The 17852-nt window shown below is 36.3% G+C and overlaps 1 protein-coding gene across 1 annotated transcript in view; it reads right to left on the bottom strand.

Annotated features, from left to right (window-relative positions):
- Skor2 (SKI family transcriptional corepressor 2) overlaps window positions 1–17852 on the bottom strand; it is a 42747-nt gene that overhangs the window by 5181 nt on the left and 19714 nt on the right. Inside the window, exons 6-9 of the mRNA XM_033757399.1 lie at window positions 17768–17833; window positions 17291–17389; window positions 8103–8170; window positions 401–466 (exon numbers count right to left, since the gene is read on the bottom strand). Coding sequence (XP_033613290.1) covers window positions 404–466; window positions 8103–8170; window positions 17291–17389; window positions 17768–17833 — 296 coding nt within the window. The 3' untranslated portion in view covers window positions 401–403. The remainder of the gene's footprint in view (window positions 1–400; window positions 467–8102; window positions 8171–17290; window positions 17390–17767; window positions 17834–17852) is intronic.

The following is a 17852-nucleotide window of genomic DNA, read 5'->3' as shown; positions in this document are numbered from 1 at the left end:
GTTCCTGTCACCATCTACAGTAACTCACTAAAAGTCAGGCAAACTTTTTGGAAGCAAAGGAGAGACAGAAGATGAGGCTCTGTAAGCGTGACTGATGACATTCTCAAGGGGCAGTAACTAGGGTGTCAAAGAGCAGATAACCTCAAAATAAAATGTACATCACTTCCACCAACTGAATATAAGGTTTTTCTTTTTAAGATTTCAGAATTTATAGGAAGCACTTAACCATTCATTTAGGAAGTCCCATTGCCAGATATAATGAAGCTCACTGGTATGCTGACTTAAACACTGGATCTAACTTTACCAATTCCTTAAGCTCTCTCAGACCTATCAATAAAAAGCTCAGCCAGCCATAACAACACAAATTGTTAAGCAAATCTCTTCCCTTTGGTAATCTCACCTTTTAGCTTTTGCTGAGATGGGCACCAAGCTTTTCTTTCCTGATCAAGCTTGCTGCATAGGGAATCTGTAAGACAGAAAAAGAAAAAAAAAAAAAATCAAAACTATCCAGGTGAGCTAAATTCAGAGACAGATGTGTAATGGACATCCTTCATCATGCCTAACGAATTGACTGTCAGTGGACCTCCTAATGGAGAAGAGGTCTCCATCTATTCAGCAGCATGGGGCATCTGGGGTACAGCATTCCTAAAGGCCTTGTTAAAAAAGCTCGTTGAGAACACAATAGGTGATCACACTGGCTTGTTGCTACAGCTAGTCCCTGAAGTTAGCATGTCGTATTTTACTTTTAAAAGTTTTTGAATTTTGCATTTAATAGCATGGTAGTGTTATTCTTTATTTAGATATGCAAACTGAATTACAGTGTTATATGTCCAAGGTCATAAAGCAAGAATGTGAGTACAAACTAATTAAATGTAATCCTCTAGTCTATTGAAATGTTTTCTTTATAAAGTATACTGTCATTATACATCACAATTCTAAACACAAAGGATTATTTTGAGTAAATTCTCAATAACTAATAAGAGCATTATAAATCAATGAACTAAAGAAAAAAAAAACCATAATCCTTGAGAATTGTACCTGGATAAACATGAAAAGCATTTTTGAATACTGGGGTTGTGAATGACAGACTATCTCATTTGATATGCTGCTTTTCATTAGAAAATTCAAATGGTTGAAATTAGACTACATATATTATTTAGATTTGCCTCTTCACTAACCCTGGTTAAGCTGATGTATTATTATGTTACCTACCTGCATCATTACAAGGCTAAGCAGGACTCTAAAAATTTGAATCTATTTTACATCTTAAGAAATAAATATTCATCCTTTTAGAATGTAATGTGAAACATGGCTGTTTCATAAAACCAGCGAGAAAAATAAAATTATTTTCACTCAATTAGGCAATATTTTAAAGTTCTGCTGTGTGTACATCTCTGTATTCTTGGCATTTTACTGGGAGTATATTTTGCTCTCTTGATCTAGTAGACTACAAATAAGAACCTTTCCTCATGGGAAGGAGCTACCAATTTACAATAATGCTAGTGATTAAGATGAACTGAACCATTTTACCCTAATAGCAGGTCACTTGAATAACAATTTTTTAATGGAAAAAAAAAACATTAAAATAACTATCTCACTATTTTGAAACACAGTTACAAACTATGCATATCTGACACATACCTATCTGATAAAGGGTACAGATAGCAGTATTGAAATTAATGATTCATATAGTAACATAAAAAGCTCAGTGTCCTAATCTCATATTTTAGGACATGGCTGAGATCAGCTGGATAACTATGACGAGGATAATTACACAGGGACCTACTCTAGTTACCTCTTCTTTTCACTGTAGGTTATGCTATACCTGCTATTAATACAGACACCATGAATCTTAGTTTTCCATTCTGGTGTATGCTACAATTTTTCAAATCACATGAGTCACCTCTCTTGTTAGATGTATAATATAACAGAATCTTTGATGGAATTCTATTACTTAATTCTGTTATAATTATAAATTATATAAATTTGGGGACATGCTGACTTATCAATAGAATGTATTTGTGCACACTCACATTTATAAAGAATCCTTGACATCAAGATTAGATGCCTGGTCTTAGTATGTAATCTGGTCTGTGCCATGTACCATCAGAAATAACATCACCATGAACCACTCATTAAAGTGAGTAACTAGTAATCCTCATGCAAAGGTAACTACTAGAAGGGCACTGTTGTCAGAACTAAGTCAGAGTAGTCTCCTTTTTCCCAAAATCAATAAAACATTTCATTAAGGTAGGAAGCTGTGAAGAAAAGTGAAAAATAATGACATTTCCAAGTAAACACATTTGAACCCTAAAGCTCAAGACTAGAGTTTAAATTGCTACAAAGAATTATCCCCACACAGACATTGATTTCTGGGTTTATTGCCTTTAAAAAATGAGATAAAAGCCATACAACAGAGACAAAAGAGCAAAAAGTTGTGAGCTGAACTTCATGTGTTGTAAATTCAAAGTGCTAAATCATGAACAATAAGTAAAGACAATATTAGCACATAACCCATTTGTTCAGGAAAACTGCACTACTGCAGTGATTTCAAGAAATATTTTATCCCTTCGTATTTTAGCATCTCTAACATCAGATACATTTAAGAGATGATATTTTAAAATTATAGTTAGAAGCCTTTTTCTTATTATTCCTCAAGTAATGATACAATTTACAATTAATTTGTTTCAGAGTCCATAAAACACAATATTGGATTTACAGACACAGTAGCAAACACCACTGGTTCCTGAGCTCAAGATTCCAGAGGATCTGTTTAATCTAGTTGTACCATAGAAATGTCCTACAATAGGACTTACAAAAACTCTCTGTTCATTTTTCACTGGTTTGGAAATCATCAGTATTGGCATGGAAAAACTGAAGTAACTTCTAAATTACCTAGTTAACTAACATATTAAAACTACTGTGGTTTTACCAAAAAGATCACTATCTAGTTTGTGTCAAGAGAGCACCTAAACTGAGAAACTCAAGTGAGTCAACATCTTAAAGCAAGAAAAATGAGAAGAAAGCTATGGAACTAGGCACAACTGAGTGCACTGTCAAGATACATGGCAGTACATCAATAACTGGGAAAAAAGGCAGAGTAGCACAAGTTTGTCTACTGCTAGAGAATGGTAAAGAAGATTGCAAAGAGGTTCAGATTTGCATCAAGTCCTCTGACTTGCAGGGACCTCCTTTTGATGCATCCTCAAGACACAAAAGTAAAATCCTCTAGTGGCCAAGAACTACCTTTTAACAAAAGTACAATACAAAATAGTAATGGTTCTATCTGCTTAAAAAAAAAGATATAAACATATTTTTAAAAAACTCTTTGGGTTGAGACCATAGAAATCTGGGCAAGTTCCCATCCTAATGAATACTGGAGAACCTCCAAGAAAAGACAGTTCCACTGAGGAGCTGTCCCTGCCCAAGAGCCAGTGCTCGCCAGAAACGATAAAGACCTATCACTCCTTTTCCTGCAAAGAAGCGTTGTGCTCCCACTATCGGGAAGTGGAAAACTGCTTTTTTACAAGTCCACAGTGAACAAAACATTAGTATTAAATCTATTGATCGAGCATTATTTTAATTGAGGCTTTTAATGAAGAACTTTGAGACCGGTTCCTAGTAGCTGCATGTGACTGCAGCTTTCTGTACAAACAGCAGAGGGCACTTTAAGACTAGCACATTTTCTCCATCTTGGTGCCTCCTGGTAGCTACCCGGTAAATTAAAGGATGTTAGTCTGTGTTTAGCCTTTGATCCTGTGCCCTGTGCTGCAGCTTTACGATTTTATTCAAGAACTAGGACTAATAAAAAAGCACATCTTCAACAACATTTCGGTAATAACATTTACAGATGTACTTGCTTAAAAGATGATGCCAAGTTAGCACTGAAAAAAAAAAGTATCAAGGTATTTTAATAGTTCCAGTTCATGTTGTAAATCATTAGATTTCAATCCTTGGAAAAAAAAGCTCAATTAAAAAGTTTTCTTGGCCGGGGATTTAGCTCAGTGGTTCCACTGTGTGCCTCGCAAGTGCAACGTCCTGAGTTTGATCCATGGTACAAATAAAAGAAAAAAAAAAGTTATTCACTGAGTAAAATATCTTCAGCTTCTTCCTAGTCCTAAGGGGCAAAGGTTTTGTTTCTTAAGTTGAACACATTTCTCCTAGAATTACAATTCATTTGTAAATGACAAATCCTTTACCCTCTATTAAACATATGCATTTCATGAATTTGCTAAATTTAAAAACTTTTGTGTTTGATTAATAGTAAGATATATTTCTTTGTTTTGGTAAAATAAATATAGCTTAATAAAGAAAATAAGCATTTGAAAATCTAGAGCATGGACAGGGGATCTTAACAGAAACTATGTCAAGTAGTAAAAAATTCAAAATTTACACTATTTTTAAAACAGCTAGCTTGTGGCCATGCATAAATGTTAAACAAACTAATTCTGAATGTGCTTTAAATCACATTGATATATGTACACATTTATTTATAAATGCACAAAGAGTGTTGATCCTCTGACTCTATAGTTATCACAAGTTTGCATTTAACAAACTGGAAAAAGAAATACTGGCACAGAAGTTACAGTCAACAGAGAATCTAAAAATGTAGGATCTGCAGAAATTCATAAGTTTTCTTTTTATGGCAATGATACCCAAGATGCTTTTGATGTAAGTCTTTTGAATAGGAACACTGTGTAACAACATAGGATAAATGTATTGTGAGTCAATGGGAATCATTACAAAATAAGATGGTTTTAATATATTTGTATTCTCCAAGATAGGGTAGTTATAAAATTTAATCTAAAGAAAAAATGTCTACTCTGTAATATATGATATTGTAAACTTTAAATATAAAATAATTTTGAGTGGATTGTTCTGTGCTTTGAAAGCAAAATATTTACTGATGGATGAAATCATTCAACTAAAATATTGAGAAAGCCAATAACTGTGATACTTTTCAATGCCTAGAATTTTCTAAAGACATTTCCCCCCAGGAAGTTTACTCAATCCATAAATCTGAAAAAGAAACTTGATACATTACTGTTCTAATAACATTGAGCCTGTTGTATCAATTCTTTTTTTTTTAATTGAGTTTATTGGTACATTTAGGGATACAGTACAGTTACATTCATTGTTGGGATCATGTACCTTTACATGGCAAGTCTTGATTCTCATTTTTTTCCCCTTACCTCTGCCCTCCCTTCACCCCCTCCTCCCCTCCCCATCTAGAAACACTTTATTTTCATCTTTTCATTCTCTCACATTTTTTTCTTTTCCCTTTTTGTTCTTCCCCTACGTATCACACCTTCCCTACATCTTTAGCTCCTTTCCTCCCATTTCTAAATGTCAGTAATCTTATTAGAATCTTATGCATTGTTGCAGAATATTCACACCAGGGAAACTATTCGGTATTTACACATGTGTGACTTATTTATTTCACTTAGGAGTATATCTTCAATATGTTGTATCAATTCTAAAGCATACTGTGTCATTCAAACATGGGTCCTTCCCACACAAAAATATCTCTAGCTACCAGGGCTTAACAAGTTACAAGTGGTAATATGAGAAGGGCCATTAAATTGATCACTCATATTGACATAACATTTTACAGCCTGCATATGTATTTCATGTCTATTATTCACTTTCACCTTTTAATATCCCTATCAGATTGAGCCTTACAACAGTTCCCTTTGGAGAAAAGTGACATGAACTATATGGGATGAGTGTTGAGTTCACATTTTACAGACCTTAAAGATCAGGGTTTTTAGTTGTAGACAGTACAGTAGTAATACATAAATTCCCCATAATTCACTAGTATGTCTTCCTTTACTAGTTGTGGTAGAAGTTGTTAAGCATGTAAAAATCTAACAAAAAAATGTATGAAATTACGATGAAACTAGTGAAATTTGCAAGGGAAGTAAGAGGACTGTTTACAGACTATCAGAGTGGTGTCAGGGGGATACATGGGTGGTGATTCATCTGATTAATGCTTATTCCTAACTATTTGGTGCTAGATTCTGTTCTGGGCGAAGGAGATGGTGTCCCAGCAATCTTGTGGGAGGGGACATAAAAGATGGGAAAGATCTCTTGTTGTTAGTGTATCTTTGTGAATTTCAGGAATCAATATTACCTACAGGGCTGGAAGGAAACAAATTTAGCTTCTCTCAGACTGTTTCATTAGCTATCAGGAATGCTTTACTATTAAGAAGCATGTGAATGAATAAAACTGTCTAGATTGATTAATACATGATGATAAAGGATTTTGTAATATAGCATAATAAAAATGTTTAGTAATCCCAATTTGTATCTTCCAGGTACCAAACGTCTCAAAAGACATGAGACATTTTTTCTTCTATCAATACTGTCTGCAATTTCCTCTTTTACTAAAGCAACCAAATGTCAAGGAAAATTAAAACATTAAGGTTATATAACTGGCCTTTAAATGAGGCACTGAAATAAATACCTAATTTTCTTTTCTAATGCCCATTTTACTACACTTGCCACTAAGCTGAAATTGCAGTTTTGTTTCATGTATGATAACTTTTTTTAAAAAAAACATGAAAATAATGGCCTGTGTAAAATAAAACCTTAAAATTTTATATTGCTCTACCTCTACTCTTATACTTAAATTCTTTCTCTAGACAAACAATAAGTATATTTACAGCAAGTAATTATAGATTTTATTATCTAGAAAACAAAAGCTAAGAATTGTAGATACATTTTTTTAACCTTCTGTGGGGGATTTATTATCAATTGATTAAGAAAATCATCTGCCCTCCAGTAAATTTAGATGCAGGCACAACTAGCACACAAGAAGAAAAATGCTACTTCGTGTGGTGGCATACATCTATGATCCCAGCTACTCAGGAGGCCGAGGTGGGAGGATCATACAGTTGAGGCCAGCCTAAGCAATGTAGTGAGACCCTGTCTTAAAATTTAAAAAGAAAGAAAGTAAAAAAGAAAGAAAAAGAAGAGGAAAGGTAAGAAGGAAGACAGGATTCTATTGAAGTGATATCTTTTGTAGATGTTCTCAGGAAATCAGGAAGACTGGAATGAGGAGTGTTAGAGCTATAAACAGACTTTTTAAAACTGAGGCCCCAGAATAAAAAAAAAATGAGATGATATCCAAGATTGTTTTAAAAATGACTCTCATGAATCTCCATCAACACAAGCCTGACTTCTGTGACACAGAAAGGAAATATTAACAACCATGTTTCTTAAATAATTCTGATAGAGAAGTAGCTCTTGAGACAAGAAATGCACAGACACATGCTTAATGGAGTAAGGGTAACGTAGATCAGCTCAAAAGTATCAAGCAACCCAAATTAAATAACCATACTGGAAGTATCACTAAGGATCAGCCTACATCTTTATCTAGGTGATTAAAAATATTTCAAAAACTCTGAGCAGAAATTATTTCTCCCATTGTACTCATGAAAATGAGGAAGCTTGGGAGTCTGCTTTAAAAGCGCTAATTAATATAACAAATATGTCTTCTGGGGATAAAGGGTGAGGAATTCAGGAAGCAAACACACAAACAAAAACTCCAAACAAAACCCCTACATTTATCAGACATTATTCTGTTTTCCCCCCTGTATAAATAGATCACCTTTAGGAATGATTAGGATAGAGTAACACCCTTCATTTAGAAGTGATTTGTTTATTTTTATTGTCCTTCAAGAGAACGTTATTCATTAATTGCATGTATACTAAATTCTGGTGGCCATGGAGGGTCCTGCTCAGGTATGGGCTGTGAGAGCAAAGGCAGGGACAAAGACAGTGGCCTTTCTCTGAGCTCCTCCTCCATCCCAGCTCTGTGCTTGTAAGTTTGCACGCAGGTACCTCTGGCTTACCCACAGAGACAATTTACACATCTGTCTATTAACACATGTTAGGTAGTTACATTTAGAGGAAGCATACTGACACATCTGTTTACCCTGTGCCTAAGTAAATCTCTAGGTAATTAGCAGCTAAACCAGCTGAGAGGTAAGTGGACCAAAGGGTTTCCTGGCAAAAACATAGACTGTCTCATATGTATTGGCTGGTTTGAAAACAAGCCAATCAAATTGCATTTATTTTTAAGTAGAAACACATCTTACAATTTGTAACTGTTGCACCATTTCTTCACGGTAGGCTAGTTCCCTTTTCATCTGATCCTGAAAATTATCTGGCAGGAGAGAGAAACAGAGAAAGAAATTAAAGGACAAAGGGTACTTTTAGTATAAAATTAGCCCTCTGTAACTGAGGGTTCTGCATCCATGGAGTTAAACAAACTAGGGTAAAAAATACTTTTAAAAATTACATCTTTACTGAACATGTGCAGATTTTTATTGTCATTATTTCCCAAACACTGTGGTATAACAAGTGTTTATATAGCATTTACATTGTATTAGGTATTATTACCCTTGTAATTATCTAAAGGTAATTTAAAGTATATGGAAGAATGTGCATAAGTTATATGCAAATACTATGCCATTTTACATAAGAGATTTGAACATCCATGCTATCTGTAGGTATCTTTTGGTATCGGCGGGGGTCCTGGAACCAATTCCCTATTGACACAAGGAATGGCTGTACCTAGTAAAAATACAGCTGAAAATTCCAGAAAGAGGCTCCCCTCACTTATTTTTTGAAATAAACAATAAGGTTTGAACATTCTGTAACACAAGTAGACTAGTAAATTCTAATCGGGTAAGGTCCACACCTTATATTTCACAGAATACCCCACCAAGTCTATTCCTTGCATATAAGAGTTAACGGAAATGTCATGTTCTCTAATGTGACACAGCACAAAAACTTTCACTTTCTTCAGAAGTCCAGTGCCACTGAGGGAGTGGACCTTAGAGAGAGCTTCCCACAGGAAATGCTCACGGTGCTATGCAATGTCTTCTGGGTGAATAAGATGTAGGGAAATGCTTGCTTGGCTTCCCTGCAGGTCATTGCTTTGGTACTCCTGCCTGACTCTCCCAACTAGCATCCTCCTCACTCATTTTAGCCCTGTCACAGTTCTCCTATGACCTGGTGCTGTTCTACAGACATGGCTTCAGTCTGAGAAGGAAGCAAATTTAAGAGATATTGTTATACAAAACTAGTATTGCTATTTTACATTATTGATCACTTTCATTAAGGAAAGGAATGACTTCCAAATGAATAGCACAGTATTGTATCTTTTCCATGTTTTGTTGTGGTTGTTGTTTTTGGTACCTGGTGATCGAACTCAGGACCTTGGGCTTATGAGGCAGGTACAGCATCCCTGAGCTAAATCCCTGCTCCTATGTGATCTTTAAAAAATGAGTAGACTTGGCTGATTTGGGCTCTTTCTGCCTTAAAGGAAAAACTAGGATGATTTCACATTGTATTTGTGGTTAATAGACAGGGCAGCAGTTTTAAGCAACCAGAAACTTCATCCTCAACTTTTCCACTCTTCCTTCTACCTCTGCACCCATGTGTTCTACCTCTATCCCTCCCTTTTTGTCTTCATTGTTATCTCCCCAATGTAGGCACCTCTTCCCTCAGTAGCTTTCTGATGGATTTCATGACTCCAGCCTCTCCTTTTACAAATCCCTTTCACTCTCCTGCTTAAAAATCTTCAAAAGTTTCCTATCACTTTCAAGATTACCAATCCTTTGGTACTCATGAGATTCTGGGTACTTAGAGAGATTAAAAGTCTTTGTTTTTTTTTTTTATTTTTGACTTTTACCTTTGTATGATATTGGAATTCCTTCCCAGGTCTAGCATGTATTTTAATTTATTTTTTTAAAAAGACTGAATCCCTACTCTCACCTCTGAATGTAATGTGGAAAATGTCGTATCAAAGGGAAGGATGTGGTGCAACGTGAGGATGGAAGGAGAAGCCTTTATTCCCCTGCAGAGTTTAGAGGGAGGATTGCTCGAGCAGGATGCAGGGCAACGGGAACCAGCCCATCCCAAACTGCTCTGGTTCCAACACCATGCCCCACAGTGTGGCCCATATGCTTCCAGGAAGACTAGTGTATTTCCAGATGCAGACAACCCTAGACACAAAGTATATCTCCTTCTGGGAAGGACAGAACTTTCCTCCAAGCCTCAGTAGGTTCCTTTGTCTGAGAAATTCGAGGTACCTCTCACTACAGTGGTAAACTGGCATGGTCTAGTAATAGGGGTGACTGGAGCTGACCTGTCTGGAGCGCCTCCCCAGGACCCCAAGAAATTCTGATCTGGGAGAAGAAACGGCTATTGAAAATACAAAGTGCAAGGATGAAAACTACTCCTTACCTAATTCATGTGCAATGCTGTTACTATGGTACTTAATACAATTATGTAAGATGAAAAGAATTAAGCCATTAAAATATTGGGGAAAGTGGTATTTTTGCAAGGTTGGAGTGGGGAAGGGTATCAAAGAGAAAAACCAAAAAGGAAAAGACTGATGGATTCAATTAGGAATAAAATCTTTGATAAGAAAATAGATCACAAATTAAACTCTTCAAACATAACACACCATAGTTAACATTAGAAGGTATTGATAGTAACCAAGAATATTTGTAACATGTCTCCAAATTAATATCTTAGTACCATATTTAAGAAGTTCCTACAAATCAGTAAGAACTTGAACATATCTAAAGGAACATGGACAGAGAATATAAAATAAGGATTCACAAAACATACAGATGAATGAAAAGTGTTCAACATGTCAGCAATGAAAGATAAACAAATAATATGAAAGACCTCTTCCATTTAAGATAGTAAAGATTAAAAGATATGTGTGATCCCAGGGATGGGAGTATAAATTAGTATGCCCTTTCTAGAAAGTAACTTGAAATTTGAAGGCTTTAGAAGTTCATACCCTTTCACATAGCAATTGTTTTAGGAATTTCTCCCAAGGAAATAATAATGAATACACTCAAAGGTTCAATTTCAAGGATTTCTGCCATCTGAAACTTGGATAAACCATAATGTCCAACATCAGAGGGTGGTGCACATGTGTAATCTCAACACTATGAGAGGCTGAGGTAGAAAGACCACAAGTTTGATGTCACCTTGGGAAACTCAGTGAGACCCTGTCTCAAAATAAAAAATGAAAATAAGGGCTTGGAGGTACAGCTTAGTTCAAAGGCCTTGAGTTCAATCCCCAGGAGCACAAAAATAAAACAAGTGAACAACAACAACAACAAAATGACATTCATAGACTCTGTGTAGAATGAAAAGAGCCACATTTTAAGGAGGGTAAAAACGGTGGGTGCTATATAATGTTTCATTTCATTGAAAAAAAAGAATTAATATGTATTAAAAAGACTGAAACTCCAAAATGTTAACATTGGTTATTGTTAAGTATCAAGATTATGAGTGACTTTTTTTTCTTCTCTTTGTATTTCGGTTTAAATTTTCTTATAACATCCATACATACAATTTTGAGATGTAGAGATTGTCAACTGACAAATAAAAACTTTTAGCTATTTTCCAAAGGTTAATTAAAAATATAATTTAACTGGAGAAGGAAGGTCATTAAAATTATTTCTCTGGTGGGAATCACTTAAAACTCAACTATTTTTGGAAAAATATAGTATAAATAAAGGTAGGAGAAGAAAGCACTGCCGTGCCACAGGGCCAGTAGCATGGTGGCAAGGTCTCTGCACAGGAATGAGACACCCAGAAAGGCAGATTTCTAAGCAGCAATGAGAAGTATTCAGCCTACACTCTGGGAGCCCTAAGGAAGAGGAGACCCTGTGGCACCTGGGTCCTACTCCTCCAGCATTAGGCCTGAAGGCTTATTTTGTGTGTGTTGTCTTCATTTTGTTATCACTGTTTTCAAACAGCTATGAAGATTTTCAATCTTTTCTCTTTTTTTCTTCAGAGTGGATAACTTTATTGTTAGCCATTCTGGCATCTTTTTTGTGTGTGGGGGCCAAAAATAGATATATCCAAGAAATACATTTCATGTTGAGTCACAGCATGGACTTTCAATCTTTTGGACAGTATTGTGGACCCCACTCCAGCCCCACCCAGAGGATGCTGCAAAAGGAGGAAGGAAGGAAGGAAAGCCCTGAACACAAAAAAATAGACAATGACAGTTACAGATGAAAGATGCAGACAACCAGGTCCAAGCAGAGGAGTGTGCTTGTATAGTAATCATAGTAATTTGAAATAGTGATTCTTTATAAGAATCTAAAATGATGACATTTAGATGAAATCTACTAAGGTTTCTCTTGGGCCCCAGTCATTATCCTTCTGCATAGTAACCTTTGCCTTTTCATTTTTTTCTCAAGTACCGTAAGTCCATTCCTAAACCTACAGAAATGAGGACACAACCCATGAGCCCTGGCTAGGCTCCTTTATACAGCAGTCTTCAGGGATCCAGTATCACTCACTGCTGTTAGTTTTGTTTTCCCCAGTACTGGTGATTAAACATGGGGAGAGCTACATTTTCGGTCCTTATTTTATTTTTAAATACTGTTTTTGGAGACAGAGTGTTACTAAGTTGCTAAATTGCTCAGGTTGAACTTGGAATCTTCCTGCATTAGCTTGCTTCCCAGAGTGCTGAGATTATAGGTGTGTACCACCATAATCAGGTTCACTGTTTTAATCTTTTCCAACATGACACCAACCCTCCTAGTAACCATTTCCTATGAGTATGTCACAGATCCACAATGTTCCGGGTGCTAGAGGAAGGAACAGAGGAAAGTTTGAGCAGCTCTTTCCTGAACCTATTTACAGTGTAGCAAGGTAGACTGAATATCAGGAGTATTAAGAGTGAAACAGTCAAGCCAGGAATTTAGCTCAGGGGTGGCTGCCATCTGAGTCTAAGAGCAAGCCCCCCAACCAAAGAGCAGAACAGTCAGAAGGAGAGTCAATACAGAACTTGATGGAACCAGAAATACAATTAGGAGGATGTCAGGAATGGGAACCCTACTACAAGACTGGGAAACCTTCCTGAAAATGGCGAGGCATGAGGTGTACACAGGATATGGAGAAAGACCAGCCCTGGGGGGTCTTCTAGAGACACCATGTGCAGAGAACAAAACAAGGAGAGGGAGTCACATTTAGCTGGAGCTGACAGGGGAACAAATGGAAATAAAACTGGAGAGACATCATGGACCTATTATATAGGGTTTTGAGAATTAGGAGTTAACATAGCTATAGCACAGTAAGAATCACTACAGATCTGCTGCCTGCCTCACAAGCACTAGGTCCAAGTTCAATTCCCAGTACCAAAAAGAAAAAAGAAAAAAAGAATCAGTATAGCTTCTTCTTTGGAATATTTGCTGCAAAACATAAAAGTTTTGGGAAGGCTAAGATAAGAACAACAGGCAGGGAAGGCTGTAGAAAGGAAGGGAAGTCACAGGGCACCGACTTACTGCCACCATTAACAGATTGCATGCAGGTGGTGGATGAGGTGCTGAGGGAATACAAAGAGATCAGTGGGAAGATAGTAAAGTGAAGGAAGGATTAACATGTTAGAGAGGAAGAGGAAATAGATTTTCTAGATTTGGTGAACACAATCTGTTGGCAAAAATGATTTCTGGATTTAAAGCTGCAAAACTGATCAGATCAGTCATGTGTTTCTGGGAGCGCTGTGCTGTAGATCACTATGGCTGGGCATAACTTTCCTCCTCCAGTGGATGAGGCAGGGCCCTGTAGGAGAACAGGTGACAAGAAGGTGTGGCAGAGCCGGGCCTCGCTGAGAAGAGGATGTGCCTTCCTCCCTGTCCATTCCTCATAAAACCATCAAAGCATGATGTTCTGCAGACCTTAGGTATGCTCCTGGTTCCAGTTAACAGGCCGTAGCAATGCACTGTTAATCTTCATATGTCAACTTCACTGGATTAAGGAACACATAGCAGATTAGTAGAGCACACTCCTGGATGTGTGTATAGGTGGGTCAGGGAAGTATAGTCTTGGGTCCGCACAGGTCCTCTGGTGCTGTTCCCCAGCTCTGCTTCCTGGCCATCATGAACTAAGCAGCTTTGCTCCATCATACCTTTCTGCCATGTGGTTTCTGCCTTGAAGCAGAATCTGAAACTGAGCTAAATTAAACCTTTCCTTTACCTTGTGGGTCACAAGTATTGTGTCTCAGTGATGGAGAAGCTGACTAATACACTGCTCTATGTCCAAGATTCATTCCCTCATTAACCCTCCAAACCACAAGCTCCCCAAACTCAGTATTTGGTTCTAATTTTAGAAATGTTTTTCTAGAGCTTAATTCCAATAGCCTTCTCTTTCTCTGGCTGGTTCATAATCACCATTATCACTGGGACAGTTACTAAACACTTATCCTGTGCTGGGTTCAAGTATCGCATCTCACAGGTATTGTCTCATTTTGTCTTCTCAACCTACAAAACAGGAATTATCTGCACCATTTTACAGTTTCCAAGGTCAGACAATCATTAAGGAGCAACAAACTCAGGTCTGGTAGATTTTTAGCCTTGACTCCTAATTGTCATATGCTACAAGCTCATAGCTGAGGTCCCCAGTGCTCTAAAGACCTGGATTTTATAACGTGACTGTGTTTGTCCACCTCCTAGTACCACACTGTACAACCTTCTTCCAGAGATTCATCTATGATTCCTTTTGATGCATCTTTACAAAGTTTGGTTTTCCCCATTTCATCTGAGCAAACCCAAATCTGTCTACAAGCCTCATCACCTCTCACATTAAATTAACAAACACATAATGTGTGTTTGCTATTTTCATCCCTGTGAAACTGACTGCCTCTTTGTGGTATTTGTAAACCATGTATTATTCAAACTTGGGTACACACATGCTACTACCTTGGTCAGCAGAGTATATTATTATAAAAGTGGAAATTTTTTGTTGGTGTTTAATTTTCATGTTTCATATGTGTGGTAGTCACAAATGATTCATATTAATTCAGATCAAAAAATGAATTAAACTGGCCTGTTGTAGTGCCTTAACATTTTAAAAAAACAGAAGCATGTACATGTTGTGTGACAGAAAAGATACTAAGAAAAATTTCTAAATTATTGTGAATTACTTAATTCATTAAAATGATAATTAGCTTTTATTAACAGGATAAGTTATGGCTACACTGGTCTCACAGAAAGCTAAAAGGGCAGGTTAGAGATTCAACTGGACTTGGACCCACTCTCCTGGATCTGAAAGCAGGGCTCTGCAAATTCAACAGTTGGATAAACACGAGCTGTGGAGAAAAAAATCATCCCTTGCTCATTGCTGCAAGGAACTGTAAGATACAATCTTTCCTAAGATATAGTTTTAAAAGTTACAAAATCTTAGATCCTACTGAAGCACCTGGCTTTTTTTGTTTTGTTTTGTTTTGAGACAGGGTCTCACTATGTTAGTTTAGGCTGGTCTTGAACTCACTGTGTAGCCGAGGTTGGGCTCGAACTTCTAGTGATTGTTCTGTCTCAACCTCCCAAGTACTGGGATTACAGGCGTGAGCCACCATGCCAAGCCAAATCACCTGTTTCTTAAGGCTTCAAAGATATTTTCAATGTTTCTCAAAACTACAAATGTCATGATATTCCTAAATGAAAAAGGTATTGGCTAGCCTCCTGCCTTTGGTCTAAGGCCAGCAGAATTCTCTCAATTTAACTGAAGCCTAGGAGCCCTCAACCTCCCTTGTAGTTCCAGAGAGATCAGAAAATTGTTAGACATATTGCTCCTATGGTAAGAGGTATCTTTCATCATGTAATCTTCTCCACAGGAGTCCCACCAGGTGTAGGTGGAACTCAGTTTGGGACTGCTCCCAACGCTCCCCAGAGTCATCTTTTAGCTTTCGATGATGATAAGCCCTTGGAAGCTCTAACGAATACAGACCTTTGGGTCATAGGAATTAAATGGTCGCAATTACTGACATGAATGAAATGGTTGTAATTACTGACATGTCTTCTCAATACTGGTTTATAGCTCTAGCATAAGACTATCAATGTGAGTTTTGTGATATCCATATTTATAACAGGAGGCATGCTAGCATTCTAAAGAAGTGTCCCAGAAAAAATTGTGGTATTTCCATAGTATTTGTGTGTGTGTGTGTGTGTGCAGTCCTAGGGATTGAACCCAAGGCTTGTACATGCCAGGCAAGTGCTCTACCGCTGAGCCACATCTCCAACCCTCATTTATAAAGCTGTAAGAGTGTTTGCATGTTATTTTCTTTCCTACTTTCCCTTCTCTGAAGAGGGGAATATGTCTACATTAATCTACAATAAGCTGAAAAAAACACTACTAGGATATATTTGTCTAAATGTGACCCAGCCCAGGGGAGGTGAATTTTATCAAGCTGGGTATTTACCATAAAGTCTTTCCAAAATTCCAAGACTCTGAAAACAGAACAACAGTTTTTAGGCTATAATATCTCTTGCCCCAACATGTGAAATGGAATTCTAACATTAAGTATGGACTTTTAGAGAATAGAAAATCTCTAAACATATACCAATTTTAATTACAGTAGTCCTCTAACTCTGGTTTCACTAACCTTAGTTTCAGTTATTAAAGGTCAATCACAGTCTGAAAAAATTAAATGAAAATTTGAAGAAATGAACAATCCATAAATGTTAAATAACTTTTATTAGTATATTGCAAGTTTTCTATTTTATTAGTAGTGTTGTTAAACTTTCACTATACCTGATTCATAAGTTAAATCTTATTATAGGTATGTATGTATAGGAAAAAACATAGTATATGCATAGGATTTAGTACTATCTGCAGTTTTATGATTTCCCTACAGGTCTTGAAATGTATGTCACCAAAATAAAGGGGACACCTATAATAAAATAGATTTGTGTGCGCTGAATGGTTAAAATTTAAGTCTTCATACTTACATATATCTCAAGTACCAGGCAGCTATCCAGAACCATCTGAGAATAAAAGTAAATTTTTTTTGTTTTCCTACCTAACTTAGAGAATAATAAATAAATAAATGAGCAATTGTTTTATTTTAAAATATATAATCTAAACATATCCAAATAATTACATTTACATACATATTTTAAATATATACACTGTACAGATACATACACATATCAATTCATAAATACCAAAAAGTTCTTATAAAAATTTTATCTGTGAGCCAATTCAACGAATAAATAAGGGAGACTAAAATTTATGAATATTTGGACAGACCATGTGAAGATTGTGGGCTTTGTACTTAATCACTTAATACTTAGAATTACTGGGCTGAGGATTTAGCTCAGCAGCACTGTGCCTGCCTTGCAAGTACAAGGTCCTAAGTTCAATCCCCAGTACCAAAAAAAGTACTTAGAATTACATTTTTAGGCCTAATAACAGAGACATTATCAAATATCATAAATATAATTAAATAAAAGTGATTTCTTACTGAACACTGGGAAAGATGTGTTTCCTTTTAACACCTGGAATTCTTGTTCTAGTCGTCTCCGTAAGTCTATTTGTTCAAATAAAACCTTCTGAAGTTCTTCTAACAGAGAAGAAAAGAAGAGCCATTTTACTAATCTTTACAAATAACTCTCCAGAGAACTATTATATGTGGCAATTTATTATTATAAGACAAAATATTTTACCAGTTTAAAAAGTGTTGTGTAGACATAGGATAGATTTTGTGCAGAAATCCATGAATATAAATCAATGTAATATATTATTTTAAAGTATTATATTACAGTGTCATGTATTGATTGATATGTATGCATTAATCTCAATTATATCCACCCAATGGTCCATATATTATTCATATGTTGCTTGTCAAGCTTAAAATATGGTGTAGCACAAAAATATCCTCTTATCTCCACAGTCTTTTAAAGCTAAGAGAAGTTCTGCAATATTAAAAAGTTTTCTTTACCTTTCCCCATATTTTCTACATCCTTTTTGAGTGAATGAGGTGAATTGGTTTCTTGAGTGTGTTCACCTTTAAACAAGGAAGAGAA

Source organism: Fukomys damarensis, unplaced genomic scaffold, assembly GCF_012274545.1.
Source record: "Fukomys damarensis isolate Sample0158 unplaced genomic scaffold, DMR_v1.0_HiC HiC_scaffold_30, whole genome shotgun sequence".
In the NCBI taxonomy this organism is placed as follows: domain Eukaryota; kingdom Metazoa; phylum Chordata; class Mammalia; order Rodentia; family Bathyergidae; genus Fukomys; species Fukomys damarensis.
The sequence above is the reverse complement of the archived record's forward strand: the minus strand, read 5'-3'. Positions and strand labels throughout refer to the sequence as shown.